Source organism: Bufo bufo, chromosome 4, assembly GCF_905171765.1.
Source record: "Bufo bufo chromosome 4, aBufBuf1.1, whole genome shotgun sequence".
NCBI classification, from domain to species: Eukaryota; Metazoa; Chordata; class Amphibia; order Anura; family Bufonidae; genus Bufo; species Bufo bufo.
The window spans coordinates 579408356-579433437 of record NC_053392.1 but is presented as its reverse complement, the minus strand read 5'-3'; the positions used below and the strand labels follow the sequence as shown (position 1 = coordinate 579433437).

Genomic DNA, 25082 nt, shown 5'->3' with positions numbered 1-25082 from the left:
GCCGGGGCTCCTGGGCCCCCACATGAGTGAACCCCCGTGACAGAAGTCCCCCTCGGGTCGTGTCGCTTTCCCCTCCCCGGGTCACATACCAGGGCGACGTCCCGGGCGGAGCAGCCCAGCAGCTCGCTCTCCGTGCCCAGCTCCTCGGGCTCCCGCAACGGAGACGCCATCTTCGCTTAGCAGGAGACTGCACCGAAAGCGGAAACGCGTCACGGGAGGAGGCGTGGCCGGCGCGCGGGAGCCAGCGGCGTCTAGGCACCAGGGCGGCGTGCGCGAGCCTCCCGGAGAACGACAAGTCCCAGCGTGACCGCGTCAGCAGCATGTGAGGGCGAGGCGGCTGGGAGTAGTCATGTAATAAGGAGTGTGTGACGGGTCCGGTAGTCCAGTGCAGTGGAGGTGGTAATATAGTATCTAATGGGGTCCTCTCACTTCAGCAAGTGCATCTATCATGTAGAGAAAGTTAATACAGGGCCCTTACTAATGTCTTGTGATTGTCCATATTGCCTCCTTTGCTGGCTGGATTCATTTCTCCATCACATTATACACCGCTCGTTTCCATGGTTACGACCACCCTGCAATCCATCAGCAGTGGTCGTGCTTGCACACTATAGAAAAAAAAAAGCATCGGCCTATGCACACGGCCACGGTCTGGGCCACCAGACGGATCTCCGTGCAGTATTCCAATACGTTTTTTTAGCAAAGCGGCTTCGGATGTAGCGTACCAAGCTTGCTTCGCTCGTCTCTAGTCATCGGTAAAAAAATAGGTTTCATCTATTTTGTGCTTTGGTGCTTGTACTGCCTGATCATGAGATTTTCTGGATTATTGGGCGCTAGATTAAAGGAGTTTCGCCAGCAGCGCTCTTGCGTCCATATTATGCGGAATAGAGATGACTTCTCGCCGTCTTACGGCTTTATTCCTCAGTTGGGAAACTTCGAAGCCCTAGCGTTAGAGGACGCGGCGCTGTGACTAAGGCCTTGTTCACACCTCCGTGAATCGCACACGTGTCCTGTCCATGGTCTCCACAGACAGCGAGTGTAGTCATTCACGGATCAGCGGTTTACCACGGACGCCTGCTCTATTTTGTCCCTACCGCACATTATAGTCTATGGGTCCGAGAAAAAAAAACACGGACACAACACGGATGTCACCCATGATTGATCTGTGGCTTTCACGGACTATTGGTAGGAGATGCTCGGAAAAAACAATATGGATGACACAAGGACCAAACACGGATCTTTCACGGACATCTTCATGGATGAACCATTGACCATCTTGTCACAGATGTCACAGTACGGGCTCTTGCACACGACCGTATGTATTTTGCGGTCCGCAAAAAATACGGATGACGTCGGTGTGCATTCCGTATTTTGCGGAACGGAACAGCTGGCCCCTAATAGAACAGTCCTATCCTTGTCCGTAATGTGGACAATAATAGAACATTTTTCATTTTTTTGCGGAACGGACATACAGAAACGGAATGCACACGGAATAACTTATTTTTTTTTTTTTTTGCGGACCCATTGAAATGAATGGTTCTGCATACGGTCCGCAGAAAACACGTAACGGACACAGAAAAAGAATACGTTCGTGTGCATGAGCCCTTAGGCTAGCCAGACACAGGAGATACCTGTCGGCTAAATTCTCATTCTGCAGGCGGCGATTAGTCCCGACGACCCTCGTGCACACATACGCTCAGCCAGGCGCGAGAGAGCTTCTGAGATGCTTCTGGCGGCTTATGGATCGGACATGTTCAAATCTGACAGCCCCATCCTTATCTCCCCAACTTCTGCTGCTCAACAACTAATGGGGATAACTGTTAGGCCTCTTTCACACGAATGTGTGCGCTCCGTGGTCGTATTGCGGACCGCATTTGCAGTACACGGGCGCCGTTCCGTTGGCGGTCCGCAAATCCAGAGATGCGGAATGGAAGCACGGAACGGAACCTTACGGAGGCACTACGGAGTGCTTCTGTGGGGTTTTGTCCCGTACTTCCGTTCCGCAAAAAGATAGAACATGTCCTATCTTTTTGCAGAACAGGCGGATCGCGGACCTATTAAAGTGAATGGGTCCGCGATCCGCTGCGGCTGCCCCACGGACGGTGTCTTCATGCATTGCGGGCCACGGGGCGCACGCGTTCGTGTGCAAGAGGCCTTAGATTGAGGGTGGGGGGGTGGGCGGGGACCCCCAATAATCCCAAGAATGGGGTGTATTAGCTCCAAAATAGGGTGTATTAGCTCCAAGAGCAGCAGGTCGCGGGTGCACACCTCATCTCTACTCATCTCTATGGGACCTCCGGAGATCATGGCGTACAAGCGCTCAGCTAATTCTGGCCGTCCGATGGAGATGAATGGAGCGGCAGTGCACGTGCTCGACCTGCCATTCCATTCATTTTGGGGTTCCCCCCCATTCTTATGATCGTTGATGATCTCAGAGGTCCTGTAGGTAGTGGATACCTTGATGTAGCTGGAGTACCCCTTTAATTTTCCGTTCACATTTAGGGCTCATGCACACAACTGTTGTTTTGCGGTCTGCAAATTGCGGATCCGCAAAACACGGATACAGCTGGTCCCCAATAGAACAGTCCTATCCTAACCCTTAATGCGGACAAGAATAGGACACGTTCTATTTATTTTTTGCAGAAAGGACTTGCGGACGTACGGATACGGAATGCACACAGAGTCATTTCCATTTTTTGCGGCCACGTTGAAGTGAATGGTTCCACATACGAGCCGAAAAAAAAAGGAACGGACACGGTTTTGTAGGTCTGTGTCCGTTTTTTTTTTTTTTGCGGCCCGTATGAGGAACCATTCATTTCCGTGGGCATTCCATATCCGTATATCCACAAGTCATGTCCGTTTTGTGGACAGGTGCAGGCATTGTTACAATCGATCCACAAAATAAAATAAAAAACTGATATTGCACGTCATCCTTTTTATTTATTTTTATTTTTGGTGGACCCATAAGGTCGTGTGCATGAGCCCTTAGACTGTATAGTTGAGTATGGAACAAGATGGGTTTGTTCCTCTGGGAACCTTACAATATACATTTGCATACATCAGACAGGTAGACCTACATCTCGAGTTTCAGTACCTGCAATGCCCTGTTGGTGGTGCTGGTGGTCCCGCTATCCATGAAATGTCTGCATACTGCGCTGAAGTATTATCACAGACTGTATTACCTTTGATCAGCCTCTTGTTTGGGTCACAGTCTTATTTCCTTTTATCAGACAAGCCCATGTAAATGCTGGGGCAAACTTCACTGGAAATCAGCGTTTATTTCTAGTGCGGGGGCAAATCAAGGTTTGCCTTGGTGGGTAATATGGATTTGAAGGGGTTGTCCAGGAGTAGAAAAACATGGCTGCTTTCTTCCAAAAACAGCGCCACCCCTGTCCATTGGTTGTGTCTGGTATTGCAGCTCTGCTCCATTGGAGTCAATGGGGCAGAGCTGCAACACCGCACACCACCTGTGGACAGGTGTGGTGCTGTACAATCTCTTTGAGCCCTTGGCCTTCACTACTGGAGGACCCGGCACTAATCTGTGAATTAGGCCTCATGCACACGACCGTTGTTTGGGTCCGCATCTGAGCCGCCGTTTTGGCGGGTCGGATGCGGACCCATTCATTTCAATGGGGCCGCAAAAGATGCGGACAGCACTCCGTGTGCTGTCCGCATCCGTGGCCCCGCTAAAAAAATATCACATATCCTATTCTTGTCTGCGCTTTGCGGACAAGAATAGGCATTTATATTGCCGGCGCCTGTTCCGCAAATTGCGGAAGGCAACACGGACGCCTTCAGTTTTTTGCGGATCCGCGGTTTGCGGACCGCAAAAAACGCCACGGTCGTGTGCATGTAGCCTTACACATAAGATAAAATAGAGTTAAAGGGGTTCTCTGAGATTTAACTTGTGCAGCGGAGACTGCATCAGCGGCGCCACAGAGGGGTAAGTACTAAGTTGTCTTTGATCCATAAGTTAGAAATAAAGCATGGATTTTCTTAAAAAGCCCGGAGAACCCCTTTAAACTGGGATCACTGTAGTGCTTCATTTTACCTGTGGTGGCGCTGCAGTAGTAATATGAAATTGCGGCACATTTAGATAGAAAAGTCCATGATCCAGTTACAAAAATCGTTTGACCGGACGTTTCGGTCCTTATGGACCTCCTCAGCGGTCTAATGATCTGTCACTGGAAGGTGTAGGAGCATGGAGGCTGGATGTAAATAAAAAGTGACTATCTAGTGGACAACCCTTTAACAGTCCTTTGGTGCATTTCATAGATGTCACACAGGAGGAATATTCGTATCACACAAGACTTAAAGGGATTGTCCAGGCCACAGATATTGATGACTTTTGGTCAGGGTAGGTGATCAGTATCTGATCGGCCGGGGGTCTGACACCTCCACAGATAAGCTCTTTCGGTCAGCGATGAAAACCACCCGGTGTACAGAACCTTCTGCTTCCGCTCCGTGCACTGTATAGTTTCCTGTGGAGAGGCTGTCCGAAACAGCTGATCGGTGGGGGCAGCCTGAGGATAGGTCATCAATTTCAGACGACCCCTTTAACATTCACATTAAAGAGGAGCTAGCTGTTTTAGCAAATACTTGTGTTCCCCGACTAGCCATTCTGAAGCATTTTTTATTAGAACTCTGCCTTGTGACATTCCTCCGATATTCCTCCGATATTCCTCCTGGAAATGTATGAATAGACAACTCAGCCTTACCAGTCATTGATCGGTCAGTGTTATACTATGTATGGACCCCATTGACGTGGAGAATAGTAGCATCCATTTATTTTATTTTTTTGAGAATTTCCTGAAGGAATAACAGAGGAACAGTGCAATATAGTGTTGTAAGAAAAGGTGCTCCAAAGTACATTGGAATACAGCAGGCATTCACTGAGAGGTCAGGAGAGGTTAGAGGTTCCCTTTAAAAAGCTTTTTTCTTGTGTGTTACTGGAAGTATTCTCGCGTGTTTCTGTGGTAGCAGTACCTCTTTCATATATTGTGTTTAATCGATCAGCGCCTTTTCCCATGACCTTAGTTCCTCTTGGTTGGTCGGGGGCTTTTGACAGGTGTAAAAATGACAAACAACCGCAAATAAAACCCTAAGGCTGGGTTCAGACCTGAGCGTATTTGATATGCGCGTTTAACGCGCGTTTTTGTCGCGCGTTTTTATGTGCGTTTTTTGCAATAGTAAACGCGCGTTTGACGCGCGTTTGTGTGATTGACTGCAGTGTCCTATATGGCCACAAACGCGCGTCAAAACGCCCCAAAGAAGCTCAAGAACTTGTTTGAGCGTAGGGCTTTTTTCAGCGCGTTCAAACGCGCTGTAAAACGCTCAAGTGAGAACCAGGGCCATAGGGAAGCATTGGTTATCATGTGTTGAGCGTTTTACAGCGCGTTTGAACGCGCTGTAAAACGCTCAAGTGTGAACCCAGCCTTAAACCACAGCTTATGTTTGCAGTCGCTCACTGAACTCTCTTCACGCCCCATAGTAGTAACTAGGGATGAGCGAATCGACTTCGGATGAAACATCCGAAGTCGATTCGCATAAAACTTTGTTCTAAGGCCTATTGCACACGACCGTATGGCTTTTTCAGTATTTCAGGGATCCGCAAAAAATACAGATGACGTCCGCGTGCATTCCGTATTTTGCGGAACGGAACAGCTGGCCCTTAGGCCCCTTGCAGACGAGCGTGTCCGCATGCGTCCTAGTGCATTGTGGCAAACCCGCGCGAGTAGGTACGCAATTGCAGTCAGTTTTGACTGCGATTGCGTTCCGATGTTCAGTTTTTAAAGCGCGGGTGCAATGTGTTTTGCACGCGCGTGATAAAAAACAGACTGTGGTACCCAGACCCGAACTTCTTCACTGAAGTTCAGGTTTGGGTTAGTTGTAGTGTAGATTGTATTATTTCCCCTTATAACATGGTTATAAGGGAAAATAATAGCATTCTGAATGCAGAATGCATAGTACAATGGGGCTGGAGGGGTTAAAAATAAATAAAAAATAACTCACCTTAATCCACTTGTTCGCGCAGCCCGCATCTCTTCTGTCTTCATCTGTGAGCAATAGGACCTTTAATGACGCTCATCACATGGTCCATCACATGATCCATCACCACTATACTATGTACTATGCATTCTGTATTCAGAATGCTATTATTTCCCCTTATAACCATGTTATAAGGGGAAATAATAATGATCGGGTCTCCATCCCGATCGTCTCCTAGCAACCGTGTGTGAAAATCGCACTGCATCCGCACTTGCTTGCGGATGCTTGCGATTTTCACCCAACCCCATTCATTTCTATGGGGCCTGTGTTACATGAAAAACGGACAAAGAGGAGCATGCTGCGATTTTCACACAACGCACAAGTGATGCATGAAAATCACCGCTCATGTGCACAGCCCCGTAGAAATGAATGGGTCAGGATTCAGTGCGGATGCGATGCATTCACCTCACGCATCGCATCCGCGCGGAATACTCGCCCGTGTGAAAGGGGCCTTAATAGAGCAGTCCTATCCTTGTCCGTTATGCAGACAATAATAGGACATGTTCTATCTTTGAATGGAACGGAAACGGAATGCATATGGAGTGCATTCCATTTTTTTTTTGTGGACCCATTGAAATAAATAGTACCGTATACGGAACGCAAGAAACGGTACTTAAACGGGAAAAAAAAAGTTTGTGTGCATGAGCTCTAATACTGTACGGAGCAGGAGCTCCGTACAGTATTAGGCCTATTGCACACGAACGTGTACGCTCCGTGGCGGTATTGCGGAGCATTTGCAGATCCGCAATACACGGGCACTACTCCGTGTGCATTCCGCATCACAGATGCGGACCCATTCACTTCAATGGGTCCTCAAATCCGGAGATGCGGAACGGAACCCTACGGGAGCACTACGGCATGCTTCCGTGGGGTTTCGTCCCGTACTTCCGTTCCGCAAAAAGATAGAACATGTCCTATCTTTTTGCAGAACGGCTGGATTGCGGACCCATTAAAGTGAATGGGTCTGTGATCCGCTGCAGCTGCCCCACGGACAGTGTTTGTGCATTGCGGCCCGCAGCACGACCACGGGGTGCCTTAGGCCTCTTTCACACAACCTTTTGGCTTTTTTAGTGTTTTGCGGTCCGTTTTTCATGGATCCGTTTAGTTTTTTGTTTCCGCTGTGTTTACGTTTCTGTTCTGTTTTTCCGTATAGCACATACAGTATACAGTAATTACGTAGAAAAAATTGGGCTGGGCATAACATTTTCAATAGATGGTTTCTCAAAAATGGAACGGATACGGATGCATTTCCGCATGTGTTCCGTTTTTTTTTGCGGACCCATTGACTTGAATGGAGCCACACAACGTGATTTGCGGGCAATAATAGGACATGTTCTATCTTTCAACGGAACGGAAATACGGAAATGGAATGCATGCGGAGTAAATTCATTTTTTTTGGCGAAACTATTGAAATATTTAGTTCCGTATACGGAACTCAGAAAACGGCCCATATATGGAACGCAAAAAACGTTCGTGTGAACGAGCCCTCAGAATGTATTGGCTATGATGAGCCGAAGTTATTGCTTTGCGAAGTCTCGGGAGACTTCGCGCAATAACTTCATAAATTAATTTGTACTGTAAAAAACCATTTCTCCTGCTCCGTACAGTATTAGAACAAAGTTTTATGCGAATCGACTTTAGATATTTCATCGGAAGTCGATTCGCTCATCCCCAGTAGTAACGCATAGGTATCTTTAACTAATGTCATTATTCCACGTGAAATCAGTGGGTGACTTCCATTTTTACCCAAGGAGCGCGGAGGTCCAGCGGTATCACCGGCTACCTGCAGCGCCTGTTACTAGGCAACAGATCCAGTTTTTTCACTACAGATCCAGCTTTTCACTTGAGTTTCTGTAAAGTTTTTTTTATCACTCAAAAGGTTCTCATTTTAAAGTGTTCCTCCGTAAAAATTTCTGCCGGACCATGTTATCATTTTTATTGATACAGTCCATGCCCTCCATAAGTTTGCTGGGACTAACGGGCACTGTAGCCATTGACAGGCGCCGTCCCGTCAGTGTTATCATAGAGAGCACCAAGCTGAGATCTAAGTTTTGGGCAGTTTGTTCAGATTTGCCATAGATTCTGCCATACACAGCGGTGTCCCATTATTATGACCAGCCGCTGATATCCATAGTAACCGCCGCGTACAGCGCGGCGATCAGCCAGACGGGCTGGGAGTGACTGGTAGGTTGTCACAGGTATCTGGAGCCATGCTGACTGCATCCCACATCTTCTGGAGGGTGCGTGGGGGGGGGATCCATAGAGAGAACACGACCATTAAAGGGGTTATCCCATCTTAGACAATGGGGGCATATCGCTAGGATATGCCCCCATTGTCTGATAGGGGCGGGTCCCACCTCTGGGATCCGCACCTACAAGGAGAACGGAGCCGGGGAGAGTTGTGGCTGGAGGACCCCCGGGTTTCCAGAGGTCCGTCCACCACCAGGCGTAGCTCCCCGCCTCTCCCATTGAAGTGAATGGGAGTGCACCGCGCATGTGCGGCCACCGCTCCCATTCATTTCTATAGGGCCGACAGAAAAAGCCGAGGCAGCTCGGCTATTTTCGGCGGCTCCATAGAAATGAATGAAGGGCGGCTGCTCCGTTCTCCTTGTAGGTGCGGGTCCCACAGCAGGGGTGCACCGTCAATGAGGCCAAGTGAGGCAGCACCAAGTAGGGACAGCGGAAAGACCTTGGGCAACGAGCGCTTTCATTGTGGAAGCGTTCATCTCTTCATATTCAACTGTATCGCTATACTAACCAGTATGTTTTGTAGCACTATATGTCATGTTTTCCAGGGGCTAGGTTGAAAATTTGGCATGTGGGGGGGGGGGGGGGGCATCTCAGTTTTCGCCTCAGGTAACAGAAAGGTAATGCACCCCGGTCCCACAGATGCTCAATCGGGTTCCAGTCTGGGGAATTAGTGGCCAGGGTAGTACCTGGAAGTCTTGGTCATGCTCTTCCAATCGATGTTGGACGTTTCTGGCCGTATGACATTGTCTTACTGGAGGATCTCATCCGCCCCAGGGAAGACCATCAGCATGTATGGGAGAGGACATTGGGTCAGTGGGGGCCTATGTGGGTCAGGAGCATTCCCAAATGTAGCCATAGGCCCCCATGTGACCCAACGTAACAGCTTCTTTGTGGTATGTAGAAAGTGTAGCCAGCCGTTCATACGGTTGTCTGTGTTGTGGAAACACACGGAAGCCCTTCCGTGGGCTACCGGGTCCGTGCCTCCGCTCCACAAAAGATAGCAAATCTCTTGCGGATCGCAATCCCATTGAAGGCACACGATGGGGCGTTCACACAGTCGGTGCCCGTGTTTTGCAGACCGCAAGACTGGCACAGCATAACTACGGCCGTGTGAATGGGGCCTCAGCGCAAAGAAACGCACACTGTATTTTCTTTTTATCATTGGAGTCTGTGGGTGACCTATGTAACTGTATGGCTACATGCACACGACCGTATGTCTTTTTCAGTGTTTTGCGAGACATTTTTCCCAGATCCGTTTTTTTTTCAGCAGTGTTTCCGGTTCCGTTCCGTTTTTCCGTATGGCATATACAGTATACAATAATTACATAGAAAAAATGGGGCTGGGCCTAAAATTTTCAATAGATGGTTCCGCAAAAACGGAACGGATACGGAAGACATACGGAGTACATTCCGTATGTGTTCCATTTTTTTGGGCAGATCTAATGATTTGAATGGAGCCACGGAACGTGATTTGCGGGCAATAATGGGACATGTTCTATCTTTGAACGGAACGAATATATGGAAACGAAATGCATACGGAGTGCATTCCATTTTTTTTTTACGGAACCATTGAAATGAATGGTTCCATATACGGAACGCAATAAACGTTTGTGTGAACGAGCCCTATGGCTTACATTGCGGGGTTTATGTCTTTCGCATAAGTGGGAGATTTGAATAGTCAAAAATATGCCAAACTTTTTATATGTATCTGCCCCCATGAAAGCTAATGTGGCCTGGGGTATGCACAAAAACAAAAAAAATTGGAATTTTATATACCACATTTTTATTTTCTGCTAAGATTCTGTTCACATCTGCAATTTGGTTTCTGTAATAAACGGAAACCACAGCGCCAGAGCTGAAAAATGGCAGCCAGTGGCGCTCGTCATACCTCACTGGCTTGTAATAAGGTTGGGTTTTAACAGGGAAATCTGCATCAGAGTGAACATAGCTTTAGGCCAGTTTGACTCGAGCGTGTTCCATCTGGGAAACGTTCCTTGTGGTCGCCGCACTTGTACCGAACACTGCTCCTCTGAGAGGAACTCACAGCATCAGAAAGACTTATGAAGCTGCCAGTTCCTGCCGGACCACAAGTCTTCTGTACAGTAGTCACAGCATTCGAGCATCTGTGCCCATGTTACAGACCGCAGATAGCGTTCCGCAATACACGGGCACTGTCCGTGTGCACACCGTTTGCGGATCCATTGACCTGAATGGGTCCGCGATCCGGAAGAGATGGTCCGCAACATGTTCTATTTTTTTGCAGTGCGGAGGCACGGACCCAAATCCCCCGGCTTCGTAGTGCTTCCGATCCGTGAAGTCCTATCTTTGGTCCTATCTGGCGGATGTGGACCCATTCAAGTGAATGGGTCCGCACCACGGCCAGTGCCCGTTTATTGCGGACCGTCCCCGATACAGGCACTGAGCGCTTGTGAGGGTGCAGTTCAGTAGACATGAGGTGGGGCGCAAACTGACAGAATCGGAGATCATTATGATGCTGTGAGTTCATGTTAGAGGGGCAGTGTTCGGTCCGGGAAGTGCGGCCATCACACGGAGCGTGTTTCCCGGATCTAACACAAATTCCGCACAGATTTCCGTTCGGATTTCTCTGCGGTTTCAATTTGTGCGTGTAACTTGCCGATTTGATGCAGTTTTGCCGCAGATCTCATCCTAATCTCATTTGCCGCAGATCCTAGGGCTCATGCCTACAAACGTATTTTTTTGTCCATGTCCGTTCCGGTCTTTTGCGGCCCGTATGCAGAGCCATTCACTTCAGTCCCTGCAAATTGCACGAAAAAAAAAAAAAAAAAGTTTTCTTTCAAACTTTGTGTTTGTCTTCTGCTTCCTGAACGACAACACCACTAGCAGCAGCAGCAGCCGTCAGCGGCCCTAGCCCTCCTCCTCCGCCGCCGCCGCCTTGTGCTGTCACATACTAAGTAGAGGAAAATGACAAGAGAGATAATGCAGCGAGCCAATCAGGAGGCAACGTGATCACCTACTGACAGCCGCCGGCAGGGGGAGTCAGAGCGGGCCAATCCCGGGGCCGGGCACAGTGACCAATGAGGAGCGGGCCCTGCACGCACCAATCACCGCCCGCCTTACATCCAACTTCAGGAACTGGCTTTGCTTTCGAGATTGCTTGCCAGAAAGGGAGAAGGGTGCATGGGCAGGACTGGCAGTGCCCGCGGAGCCCCTGCTGCACATGGACGCCTGGCAGTCCTAGCTCCTACCACTCCTGCTGCACGTTCACTTTTACAAGAAGACGGAACAGGTAGATCCTGGTTATTTCTCTATATTATATAATATATTTTATTTCGCGGTGCCTCGGAGTTAACCCTTTGCAGCGCACGGTTGCATGACAGGTGCCGCAGGCTGCACAGGGATCGACCCGAGGGCAGAACAGTCACAGGGGGGTCAGCTGTGTGAAGGAAGGGGGCGCTTGACCAGGGGGCTCGCACTCTATTTGTAATGGGAAGAAGTGGGCAGAGTCCATGAGGCTGTGTTGCTGTCAGAAGTGACATATGGAAATCGGGGGGGGGGGGTTCCTGCCTCAATCTGTTTGGTTCATAGGGAATTTTTTTAATTTTTTTTGACTGTGTGGGGGTGGGGAAAACTTTTCTGGGATGTGCTGTAGGGGAATGTCAGGTTGTAGGTAGAGGCGTATAGAGCGTGTCGTATGGATAGATGGGTATAGTTTGTATAGATATATGTATTTTTTTTATTAAAAAAAATGTAAATAAAAATTGGACGTCTTTTTAAATGTCCCTTGACATAAACTGACCTATGGATTTCTAATGGGAATCGTGCTGGGACTTGTTTGCACATTTTTTTTTTTTTGTTATTTTCTCTCTCTATTAGAAATTGTGCGGATGTTTGCAGCCCGCAGTTACATTTGTCGCCCAGCGAGGGGTATAGGCAGTATTCTTAGGAAATATCGCCCAGTATTGAAAGGCGTAGTCAGTACGGTTAGGAAGGCCGAGATGACGCTCTATGGGGCATTGAAATCTGCTATGGTGTATACATCGTCGATGTGAGGAGCCCCGGCCACGCGGAGCAGCCGCCCACGATGTGGCAGAAATCCGCACCCCCAAGCTGTTTCTCGGGTCAGATTTCTGTTAAGCCCCATGCACACAACGTGAACCGATGATCTGCATTTTTTTTTTGCAAGTCAGATACAGATCCATTTATTTTAGTGGGGCCGCAAAAAATACGGCTAGCCTACCGTTCCGCCGGCCCTGTTCCTGTTCTTTTTGCGGACAAGAATAGGACATTTCTGAAGGAGTTTAAAAAAACTGAGGCATGAGCACGGCCGAGAACGCAAAACACTTACGGTCCTGTGCGTGAGACCTAAGGGAGGTTTCACACTGTGTGTGTTTTTTTTTTTAACCAAAACAGCGCTGTATTTTTGGGACCACAAAACCTTTCACAACCCGATGTTACTTGTTGGCCAATAGGAAATTATCAAAGGTCCTACAAACGCCACATTTTTTAAAAATTTTTATTTGTACCGGCGTTTTTAGGAATGTACCGGCGTTTTTTTTTTCACTTGGCAGCGTTGTCTGGGTGTGAGGTTGTTCGGCCATTTTCCCATAGATTTCTCCATAGGGAAAAAATCTGAAAAAATACAAGTAAAATGTGTGACTAAAAATCCCCCCCCCCCCCCCCAAAAATAAAATAAAAAACTTAAAAAAAAACTCGACAAAAGCCAATAAAGACGCAGCACCCCGCATCTGCAGAATCACAATGAATAGACCCTTAATGGCTGGACCGTTTTGCAGATTATTAGGCTAGGTCTACACAGCGACATTTGTCATAATGATAGTCTATGATGTCGCACTGCGACGCAACAGTCGCAAAAAATCCATTCGAAATGTTTTTTTCTGCGACTGTCGCGTCACAGTTGCAGCATGTCGCATTGCAACACCATAGACTACCATTTAAAAAAATTGTTGCGCGATATGGGTGCGACAAAAATGTTGCAATGTAGTTGTGCCCTATCTGTCGCGCGACTTATTGTCATCGTGTAGACCTAGACCTAGACCTAGACCTAGACCTAGACCTAGACCTAGACCTAGACCTAGACCTAGACCTAGACCTAGACCTAGACCTAGACCTAGACCTGCAGACATTAACCATCAATTTGCGAACCGCGCCAAAACGCTTACCAACAATGTTTTCACTCGTATTACGGTCGCGTCTCCGACGCCGGAATATGACCCCCTTATATACTGCGTTAGGGCTCATCCATATTGTGGCTCCATACAACCTTTCAGTTGTGCAGAGACATACCGTAATATGGCATCTTCTGTATGTCTTTATGCCTCCCATTTCTTGCGGAAACATTATGCTGCCGTGCTTCAGAGATAACGAAGCGTCAGAGACGCCAAATGGCGATAACGACCTCTCCCGATGGACCCCATTGATTATAGCGAGATATGTTGGATTTCTATCAGAAAACACATCTGCAATGGCGCCTTCAACGTACGTGTGCTGCTGATAACTGTGGAAATGATTACAATTATTGATCAGGATATTGATTCTACGATAACAATTTCCCATTCGTGATTGCAAAGTAACAAGTCCAGCCAGTGACCTGTCAACAGGATATGGCGGTATTTTTACTTTTTTTGATTTGGTCATGGACCCACTGTTAAGTTTTGCTTAAGGGCCCCATGCACACAGGTGTATTGCGGCTCCGTAGAAGTGCCAAGTTGTTCAGATCCCTAATAAAGCACCCATGCGGCCATTTTGGGCCCCTGTAACCCTTTCGGATTCATACATGGGATAAGAGGTTTAGGGTTTTGTTATGCCAGATTCTTGTTTAGTTGGATTCTCCCCTAGAAGCATTGTTTCTAGATCAGGCATTAGCAACGCCAGCTGTTCTTGAAACTACAACTCCCAGCATGCTCCATTCACTGACTATGTGTTTGCATGCTGGGAGTTGTAGTTTCACAGCAGCCGGAGTGCCGAAGGTTGCTGATCCCTGTTCTAGAGCATAATTTGCCGGTAATATGGACCTGTCTAGAGGCACTATATAGCGGCACACCGTGTCTACTGCTGCTCCTATTTAGTCATTGAACTATTTTCTGTTTTTGGAGTATATACGGTATAATATATTATGAAGCAAATTGTAACTATGGGGACTGTAGAGTGGATTTAGGCTTATTATGTAGCGTTAACCCCTTCCCACACAGTGCCGAAATAGTACAGCATATGGAGCGGATAGTTCCCGCACTGGGCCATACCATTGCAGCACAGGCTCAGGAGCTGTGACCGCATTATGCGCCGTCAGTGTCTGCCTTAACATATAGCTGACAATCTGGTTCAGCAGCTGGGAACGGAATTAACCCCTCAGACGCTGCAGTCCATATTGAGCACAGCATCTAAATGGCTTTACAGGAGGAGCGACCTCTCTCAGTAAACCAATAGCCGCCCCACAACAATGGTCGCCAGGTCTGCTATGTCCAATAGCCCTGGCGGGACCTAATAGGTTGCCTGTCGGTGTAAGTAGCAGAAGTATCGCTGGCGTTTTATCTAACCATGATGGCACGGTCAAGTGCCCTTTGTGGAAATATAAGGGGTTGTGCCACGTCTTCAGGTTATCCCCTATGCATAGGATAGAGGATAACTAACTGATTAGTGGGGATCTGACCACTGGAACCCCCCCAATGGATCCTGAGAGCAGGGGTCCCGTCCTGTCCAGGCCGAGCATGCACCCCGTTGCTGCATTCATTCTCTATGGAACCACCGGAAACAGCCAAGAGGTGTACTCTGCTATCTCCGGCAGTCCCATAGAGAATGAATGGAGCGGCAGGGTGCATGCTCGGCCTGCCGCTCATTTGGATGGGAGAACAGGACCCCATTCTTGGAACCAGTGGTGGACCCACTGATCAGTATCCTTTTTTGGGGACGGCAAAGTCACCAAAAAAAAAGGAAATTCTGGCACTAGGATTTGTTTTAATGGTATTCACCAATCTCTTAATAGCTCAGGCATATAAGGCTTCTTTAACTCCAGCAATACGGATTGTGTCCGGATCTATTTAGGAAATAACTGATGGTTTTGCACCCAAGTTCTATCAGTTTTCTGTGCGATTGTGTTCAGTGTGTGCGTTTTCTCTGATTAAAGGGTTTATCCAAAGTCTAAAAGATATCCCCTCGTATACATGATACTCACCCACGTTGCTCCAGGTCCCTGCACGGCCGCCACTGCATCTACCTGTCGCTCGGCTCAAAATCTCTGCCGGGGGGGTAGGGTTTAGAATGGTGCAGCCAATAGCAGGCTGTGACGGTGACCTGGGCATTGGGTGGGGATCTTTTAGACTTCAGATAACCTCTTTAAGGGCTCATGCACACGACCGTATGTATTTGCAACATTCCGCTAAAAAATTCTGTGTGCATTCCGTATTTTGCGGAATGGAACAGCTGGCCCCTAATGGAACAGTCCTATTGTTGTCCGTAATGTGGACAATAATAGGACATGTTCTATTTTTTTGCGGAACGGAAATACAGAAACGGAATGCACACAAAGTAACTTCCTTTTTTATGAGGACCCATTGAAATGAATGGTTCCGCATACGGCCCGCCAAAAGAAACGTAACAAACACGGAAAGAAATTACTTTTGAGCCCTAACAGTGTACATCAGTGAAAAACACTTTACATCCGGATGCCTTCCGACTTTTCACACAAGCCCCATTCACTTCTATGTGAAAGTGAATTTTTGCGGGCCGATGGAACGGACAGACGGATGTGGAAGCGCACGGTGCGCTGTACGCGTCTTTTGCAGCCCCATTGAATTGAATAGGTCCACAGTGGCTCCGCTAAAAATGTGGTCGCATGCATATGGGGCCTTACTGGTCAGATGTTGCGGTCGCTATTGATGACAGCATCTCTGGTGTTAAATAGACTGGGTGTAAGTGATCTGCGGGCTGGTTTTGCTCCTGAGCCCAGTCCTTGCATTCCCTGTGTTCCTACGATGTATATAGGTATTAAAGAAGGTCTGTCCTCTCTCCTGACCTGTCTGCTGTACGAAATACTTCATGGAGTGTTCCTGTATTATTCCTTCTAGAAATGTATGAATGAATTGACAACTGGCTGTTGCCAGTTGGGGTCGTGCCCCTGTACGGTCTGACACTAAGAATGTTTGTGTTTTTATTTATTTATCATTATTATTATTTATTTATTATTTTATTTTCTTATATATATATAATATATTGCCAACATTCTGCAGCGCCCCCATTTAAATGGGGGGTACAAGTAGTTACTAAAACGGACATGTCGGAGAGGGGACGGCTTCTCCTTACTTTGTGGTGTTTTCTTTCCTGTTGATGTAGATTATGTAGATGCCTTTTATTGTCTGGTGATAGAGAACCAGCCCGGTTACTAGACGTTACCTCTGAGCAGTCGTTTCCGGCTTGTTCCGCAGTTTGTTATCGGATATTTTAATTTGTGACCTTTATTGCTATTTATTGTCATTTTTAGACTTCTGCCACCAGTACGGCTTTTACTTCTGGTTGAAATGAATGGGGCTGAGCGTTATACAATGTACAGCGCTCTACTTGGTGAGCTGAGAGAAGGCCATGGCGCTCCCAGGTATCGAACCCCCACCAATCAGATACTGATGATCTATCCAGAGAATCGCTAGTTCGGCGTTGAGATTATCTAAGAATTCCGTAACGGATTCCGTTACCACGGACCATGACGGAGTTCTATGACGGCAGGCACCACGGAAGCCTATAAGAGGTATTCCGTCGTAATAGAAGTCTATGCTGGCCTCTTATAAGCATCCGGGGTGCCTGCCATCCTAGAATTCCATTATGGTCCGTGGTAACAGAATCCATTACGGAATTTTTAGATAACTCGAAGGGCAAACTTGCAAACCGCAAGTTCGCTCAACACTAGTCATCAGTATAAGGCCGAATGCACACGGCCGTTGTTGTGTTCCGTTCCGCAAAATGGGGTTCCGTTTTTGTTTCCGTGTGTCTTCCTTTATTTTTGGAGGATCACCAGACATGAAGGAAAGTGAAAAAAAATCTAAGTCAAGTTTGCCATGCAAATGATAGGAAAAAAGCGGACGCGGATGACAATCTTGTGTGCCTCCGCGTTTTTTCACGGTCCCATTGACTTGAATGGGTTCCGCAAATTGTTTTTCGTGAAAAAAAAATAGGACAGTTTATATTTTTTTGACGGACTGGAACCACGGATCACGGACGCGGATGGCAAACGGTGCATTAGCCGAGTTTTCAATGGACCCATTGAAAGTCAGAGTCCACAGAAAATCACGAAAAACGGAACAAAGGACACGGAACACAACAACGGTCGTGTGCATTCGGCCTAAAAGTCTTGGAGAACCCTTTCAAGTATTTTTGGAAGTCCCATAGCAGTGAATGGAGAGTGCACTGCGCAAGCATTTCCCCCCCCCCCCCCCCCCCCCCCCCACTATCTTCATTGACCACTATAGGACTTCTGAAATATTTTTGGAATCCCCACAGCGTTGGGCGCGCATGTGTGGCTTGTTCTCCCTTCACTTTGGGGTCCTGTTCTGGAGATAGGAGCATGACTTCCCCCCATATACACGCAGGGGAGCAACCACTGCAGACCTCTCTGGCGGCCACTTATCTCCTGCAGGGACAAAGGAGAGATCAGACATGTTGAAATCGAACATGCCCCATCTTTGATAGCCCCGACGTCTGCTGTTGAGGGTACCGGACACCCTAACACACACTAGATCTGATCCCATTGATATCAGCGGGTTCGGTCAGCTTTACATGTGATGTGTGTGAGCCGGCACAGCGGCAGGGAGTCTATGTACCGGTACTTCTGTATGTTACTCTCTTGTCTACCATCTTTAGAAGTACTTTCTGCCCAGTGCAATGCTTCCAGGGCAGAATAAATCCCTAATACAAGATCTGATGGAAGAGGACATGGGGATACAGAGGAAAACCCCTTAATACCGCTACCATACGACGCTATGGGTCCATACTGTACCCCAGTGTGCATTGTAAATCATACGGAGGTGCAAGGGGGCGTCTGTTCAGTGATTCATAAAATCAGGGCATGTTGTACACCTTATTACAGAGGTGTTCTCCGCATGGAGACACCAAAGAAGGTCATACAGAGTGCCCATGGCTCCATCATTCAGAACTGGTGGGACTCTGGCTACAGTGCTGTGACATTTTAATGTTTTTGCAACTACTTGCATTCTCCATGTAGTAAAGAGTAACTTAGGAGCATCTATTCTTATGGCTATATGTTGTGCCATTCCTGTATTATTCCTGCTAGAAGTTGTGAATGAATTACTAGTAGTTTACAATGAAGGTCCAGCTGGGTGTTACCAGTTGGGGGGGGGGGGGGAGTCCTTGCCCAGTCTGACACCGGCAACACTGATTGGCAAGTGTTAGACTATGCAAGGTCACGCCCCCAGCTGGACCTTCATTGCAAACTGCTATCAATTCATTCATAACTTCTAGCAGGAATAATAAAGGAATGACACATGGTCCTAAGAATAGACGCTCCAGAATTGTTATTGCATGGGGAATGCAAGTAGTTACTAAAACAGACATGTCAGCAGTGGTGAGAGGTCCTCTTTAAATGTGCCAAAAATGGCACTTTGCTTGCTTCATTTTAGAAAGTAATGGGTGCTCCAAGCTGTCCCAGCATCCTAGCCGTATATTGTTACTCACCACTCCCAGAATAACCCTTTAGTGTCCGGGTTTAGGATGGGTACGTTGCAGATTTTCTGTTGCTGCCAGCAAATCCACAGTGTTTTACAGGACCAGCAAAGTTCATGAGAATTTTAAGAAATCAGCAGTGATCGGTGATGATCGGTGGCAGTATGGCAGATGAGCTTGGGTTCGGCCTGTGTGTTGGGCTGGGGCCTTCTCCTAGTTGGTGACCGTCCTTCCTGGTGAAATTAAATCTACAGCATGTAATGACGTTCCAGTGAATTATGTGCCACCAGCCTTGTGACGACCAGTTGGGTGTGATCCCGAGCAGTGCTGTATGACATGGGCAGTTTTACCATTTTTTCCAGGTTGTCTGTATTATTATAAAGGGGAGGAACCCGTTACTGCCCGTATATACCCAAGTATTCTTAGAAATGAAAGTATTGCTGCATGGTCTCTTTTATGTGGACATCTGCGTGTTGCATTGTGGTTTTATAACAGCATACTACGACTTTATATTCTACATTTTGGTTTCATGAACAATACAAGTAAATAACCGTGAGAAAATTCTCCAAAATATAGTCAAAGGGGTTTTCCGAAAAGTAAATCTTGACGACCTAAGCAAGAGCAGCGGCCACTTCTCGGCCTGTGACCTCACGTCCATCGATGACATGGTCTTCCATGTGACTGGGACTGAGCTGCAATACTAAGCACAACCACTAGACGATGCATGGTGCTCTGCTTGGTTTACTATGAAAATGCAGCCTCATCAAACATCTGATCACTGGGGGGGATGCCGAGAGTCAGATCCCCACCGATCTAATATTGATGGCCTATCCTGAAGTAAGTCACCAGGAAATAAGAAAATGAGAATACTAAATATTACTTTATTATAAATATATTCCCAAATAACTTTCTTTAGCTATAATGGCTCGTTTTGTCTAGGGAGCAATCATTAGGAGAATTAAAATGGCCGCCGTCCTATTAGTACACACAAAACCTGTCCTAATCACACAGGAAGACAAGTTACTTCACAACACTGAGCTAAAGAGCTGCCTCATCCTCCTCTCTGCTCTGCTTGTCAGGGATTGAGATTCTGACTACAGATAAGATATTCAGCTGAATCTCTGTAGGAATGGAGTTCATGTGGAGACATGAAGTACAAAGAGGAGGTGGAGATGTGGTAATGAGTAGCAGCACTTATATGCAGTCTCCATTGCCACAGTCTGTCCTCTCTGTACTTCATGTCTCTTCATGAACTCCATTCCTACAGAGACTCAGCTGAAGATCTTATCTGTAGTCAGAATCATAACCCCTGACAAGCAGAGCAGAGAGGAGGATGAGGCAGCTCTTTAGCTCAGTGTTGTGAAGTGCGTTGTCCTCCTGTGTGATTAAGACAGGTTTTGTGTGTAATAAAAAAACGGCGGCTATATTTTTTTCTCCTAATGATTGCTCCCTAGACAAAACGAGCCATTATAACTAATGGAAGGTATTTTGGAAATATATTTATAACAAAGTGATATTTAAGTATTTTCATTTTCTTAATTCCTGGAAAACCCCCTTTAATAAAGCCCCTGTGCCTTTAAATGGATCTGGCAGATGTTTATAACAGTCATATATAGTACGTTGTGTTACCCTCGTTGCCCTGTTGTAGTAAGAATAGCCCTAGTGTAAAATATCTAAATCAAAAAATGTAAAAAAAACAAATAATGATTCTGCAGATTTTAATAAGTAGAAAGTACAATGTGTAAGTTGTGCCGTATGACTAAGGCCTCATGCACACGACCGTTGTGTGCATCCGCGTCCGTGGGTCCGTTTTCCGTTTTTTTTTGCGGCTCCATTGACTTTCAATGGGTCCGTGGAAAAATCGGAAAATGCACCGTTTGGCAGCCGCATCCGTGATCCGTGTTTCCTGGCTGTGAAAAAAATATGACCTGTCCTATTTTTTTCACGGTCAACAGTTCGCGGACCCATTCAAGTCAATGGGTCCGTGAAAAATCACGGATGCACACAAGATTGTCATCCGCGTCCGTGATCCGTGTCCGTTTTTTCCTATCATTTCAATGGCAAACTTGACTTAGATTTTTTTTTTCATTTTTCATGTCCGTGAATCCTCCAAAAATCAAGGAAGACCCACGGACGAAAAAACGGTCACGGATCACGGACCAACGGACCCCGTTTTTGCGGACCTTAAAAAAAAAACGGTCGTGTGCATGAGGCCTAACTCTGTAGTGCAAGAGCGTGCGTACCATCAGGGCACCGTTTTTACTGGGTGGTGAGAACCCATGCGGGATTCCTGTCTCCCGAGGACCTGCATTGTTAGCAGACAATGGGGTTGGGGAAATGGACCCAACACCTGAAAAGGGGCCCATTTTTGCTTTGGGCCCCCCTTTCCTATGTGCACCACGGCTGCTCTGTATCTTTATATAGCAGGTTTATTGCTGTCCGTTCTGTGCACTTGTAAAGTGTATTTGAAAGTAAAGGTAGAGTTTATTTTTGGTATACTTCCTGTTCTGTGCATCTTGTGTCTTAAGTGAACTTTACACCCCTCTCCCCCCAGCCCTTACTGAAAGATCTGGAAGTTCCCTGGGTGACCATACCTAACATCGTTCAGGAAGCGTTAAGGCTGGCGTATACGGCCGCTTGACTGAAAACTATCGATCCCTCTGTTCTGCTGTGCATTTTCTGTATGAGAATCTCTGTTCAATTAAATGGGAAATTGAAAAATCCGGTTTTCATATAGGAAAGCCACAACAAAATCCGCACCATAATTCACACCAAAAAAATCAGCAAATCTACGTGTGAGTGCGCCCTCGGGTCGATTGAGTATGCCTGTGTTCTGAATGGGGAGAGGGGAGTAATTCGCTGCAACCGATCTGCTCTAGAACAAAAGGATCGGGCAGTTGAAATCCAGCCGCCCAATCCCTCTCTCCTCTGACCTCTGCCATTGAGGTGGAGTCAGGAAACCCCCATACACATTAGGATTAACCCCTTCAGGACCTGGAGATTTTCCTTTTTTTTTTTTTTGCATTTTAATTTTTTTTACACTCAACCTTCCCAGAGCCATAATGTGTTTATTTTTCCATTCACATATGAGGGCTTGTTTTTTGCGAGACAGGCTGTGCTTTCTAATGGCGCCATTTGATTTTTTTCATATGATATAGTGGGAAGCTGGAAAAAAGCGGAATTGGAAAAAAAATAACTCAATTCTGCCACAGTTTTATCGTTTGTTTTTTTTTACTGCATTTTCTATGCGGTTAAACTGACCTGTTAAATTCATTCTCTGGGTCAGTACGATGACAGCGATAACACATTCATATAGTTTTTCTTGTGTTTTAATACTGAAAAATAAAATTTGGGGAATTATTTTTTTCTTCTTCCTATTGCCATATTCTGATAATAATAAACAATAATGGCTGGCTCACAGCGATTTGCATATAAATTCACTATTTAATATCACAATACATAAAAAAATACACCTATATAAAACTAAAAATGCCCTTTAAATGCGGAGCTCACGCATATACTTCAATATATAAAAAATGATGATCTAAAACACAATTTCCTTATTGGTTTCTTCACTCCGGACGTGTGATTAGTAATTTTAGTTGTTATTTAGCTACATTCACAGTTTGCTAGATTAGTCATTTTTTTAAATGTATTTTTTTTTATATATTGAAGTATATGCGTGAGCTCTGCATTTAAAGGGACTTGGTTCACGAAATGGTTGATATGAATTATGTTTTTAGTTTTATATAGGTGTATTTTTTTTTATGTATTGTGATATTAAATAGTGAATTTATATGCAAATCACTGTGAGCCAGCCGTTATTGTTTATTATTATTTTTGGTTATACTGAGAGGTGCTCAGTAGACTGGGCTCCAGAAGAATCAGTGAGCTTCCTCTACAGTATCCATATTCTGATTTACCCCCCCGTAACTTTTTTAGTTTTATGTGTATGGAGATGTGTCAGAGCTCCTTTTTTGCAGGGCGATCTGTACTTTTCATTGATGCCAATTTGCGGTCTGTAGGACTTTTTGATTACTTTTTATTCAATGGCGAACTGGCCATTTAAAAAAAATATATATATATTCTGTTACGTCATTTGCTATATGGAATAAATATTTTTATATTTTAATAGTACATAGGTTTTCAGACACCGCAATGCCTATGATGTTTTTTTTTGTTTTTTTTTATTGCTTATTCATTTTAATTTTAGGGAAAGGGGGTGATTTGAACGTGTTGTGTGTTTTTTTTTTTTGTTTTTTTTTATAATAATAATTATTATTATTATATATATTTTTTTTTTAAATCACCCTAAATGACTATAACAAACAACTATTAGATTAGATTGATTCATTACAGAATACAGCATTCAGTACATTCCAATGAAGTGCTACCACCTGCAGGCCTGTGTTGGAATGTAACAATGATAGGCATCGGAGCCTCCAGGCTCCAGCAGGCTCCGGCCTATCACTGCAATGTAAAAGCTTCCCCGACCTCAGGCAGGGGAAGCTTTTACCGGCGCAGGAGCATGTGGCTCTGGCATTTTCACCGCACAGATTGCGTGGTCACTTTTGCAGACCCAGGCCTCTGTTGTGTAAAACGTGGGGGATGTCCTAAAGTGGTTAAATAGTTGGCCAGTCCCTCTGAAATTGGTGGGTTTAGCCAATATACATATAAGGCCGGGTTCACATCACGTTTTTGTCTTCTGTTTAAAGTATAAAAAAAAAGTATACATTAAAAGGATGCTTCAGACGGATGCCATACAGTGGCAAATGTCACCATTTCATTGTAAAAAAAAAAAGAAGAAAAAAGTTAGTGTATACGTTTTTTTTATTGGGCTGCAGGGTGGAAAAACGTAGTGTAATATGCTTTTGTATCTCCCCCCCCCCCCCCCCCCCAAACACATAGATTAAATGTAAGACGGAAACGTAAAGTGAACCCAACCTTATGTGTAAGGCCAGCTTAAAAACAGGAGTGAGGTTTTTGGGTGACTAAGAAGCAGCCTGGCTGATAATGGAATCTGTTAGGCCTCTTTCACACGGGCGTTGCGGGAAAAGGTGCGGGTGCGTTGCGGGAACATGCACGATTTTTCCGCGCGAGTGCAAAACATTGTAATGTGTTTTGCACTCGTGTGAGTGAAAAATCGGCATGTTTGGTACCCAAACCTGAACATCTTCACAGAAGTTCGGGCTTGGGATCGGTGCTGGGTAGATTGTATTATTTTCCCTTATAACATGGTTATAAGGGAAAATAATAGCATTCTGAATACAGAATGCATAGCAAAATAGGGCTGGAGGGGTTAATAAAAAATAATTAAACTCACCTTAATCCACTTGCTCGCGCAGCCCGGCATCTCTTCTGTCTTCTTTTTTGCTGTGTGCAGGAAAAGGACCTGTGGTGAAGTCACTCTGGTCATCACATGATCCATCACCATGGTAAAAGATCATGTGACGAACCATGTGATGACCGGAGTGACGTCACCACAGGTCCTTTTCCTGCACACAGCAAAAAAGAAGACAGAAGAGAAGCCGGGCTGCGCGAGCAAGTGGATTAAGGTGAGTTTAATTATTATTTTTATTTTTTTAACCCCTCCAGCGCTATTGTACTATGCATTCTGTATTCAGAATGCTATTATTTTCCCTTATAACCATGTTATAAGGGAAAATAATAATGATCGGGTCTCCATCCCGATCGTCTCCTAGCAACCGTGTGTGAAAGTCGCACCGCATCCGCACTTGCTTGCGGATGCTTGCGATTTTCACACAACCCCATTCATTTCTATGGGGCCTGCATTACATGAAAAAACTCACAAAGAGGAGCATGCTGCGATTTTCACGCAACGCACAAGTGATGCGTGAAAATCACCGCTCATGTGAACAGCCCCATAGAAATGAATGGGTCCGGATTCAGTGCGGGTGCGATGTGTTCACCTCCCGCATCGCATCCGCGTGGAATACTCGCCCGTGTGAAAGGGGCCTTATACATCATCTTCCAGCCTAATGTCTAAAATATCTACACCACTCTCACAAAAAAATAATAAAGGCTACGAAGACATAAAGTTATGGTTGACGGAAAGCAAGAATGAAAAAATACTCCAAAATTACTTTGACCCTTTCAAGGGA

The 25082-nt window shown here is 46.0% G+C and overlaps 2 protein-coding genes across 3 annotated transcripts in view; one reads left to right on the top strand and one right to left on the bottom strand.

Annotated features, from left to right (window-relative positions):
• UBR2 (ubiquitin protein ligase E3 component n-recognin 2) overlaps positions 1–204 on the bottom strand; it is a 141507-nt gene extending 141303 nt beyond the window's left edge. The window contains 1 exon segment of the mRNA XM_040430376.1: positions 90–204. Coding sequence (XP_040286310.1) covers positions 90–170 — 81 coding nt within the window. The 5' untranslated portion in view covers positions 171–204.
• Positions 205–11468: 11264 nt separating this feature from the next.
• Positions 11469–25082, top strand: part of TRERF1 (transcriptional regulating factor 1) — a 150977-nt gene continuing 137363 nt past the window's right edge. Inside the window, exon 1 of one of the 2 annotated variants that reach the window (XM_040430362.1) lies at positions 11469–11563. The gene's annotated coding sequence lies outside the window, so the exon portion shown is untranslated. Of the gene's footprint in view, positions 11564–22811; positions 22848–25082 lie in introns of those variants that run through there. The other variant, XM_040430363.1, reaches the window with a different exon arrangement.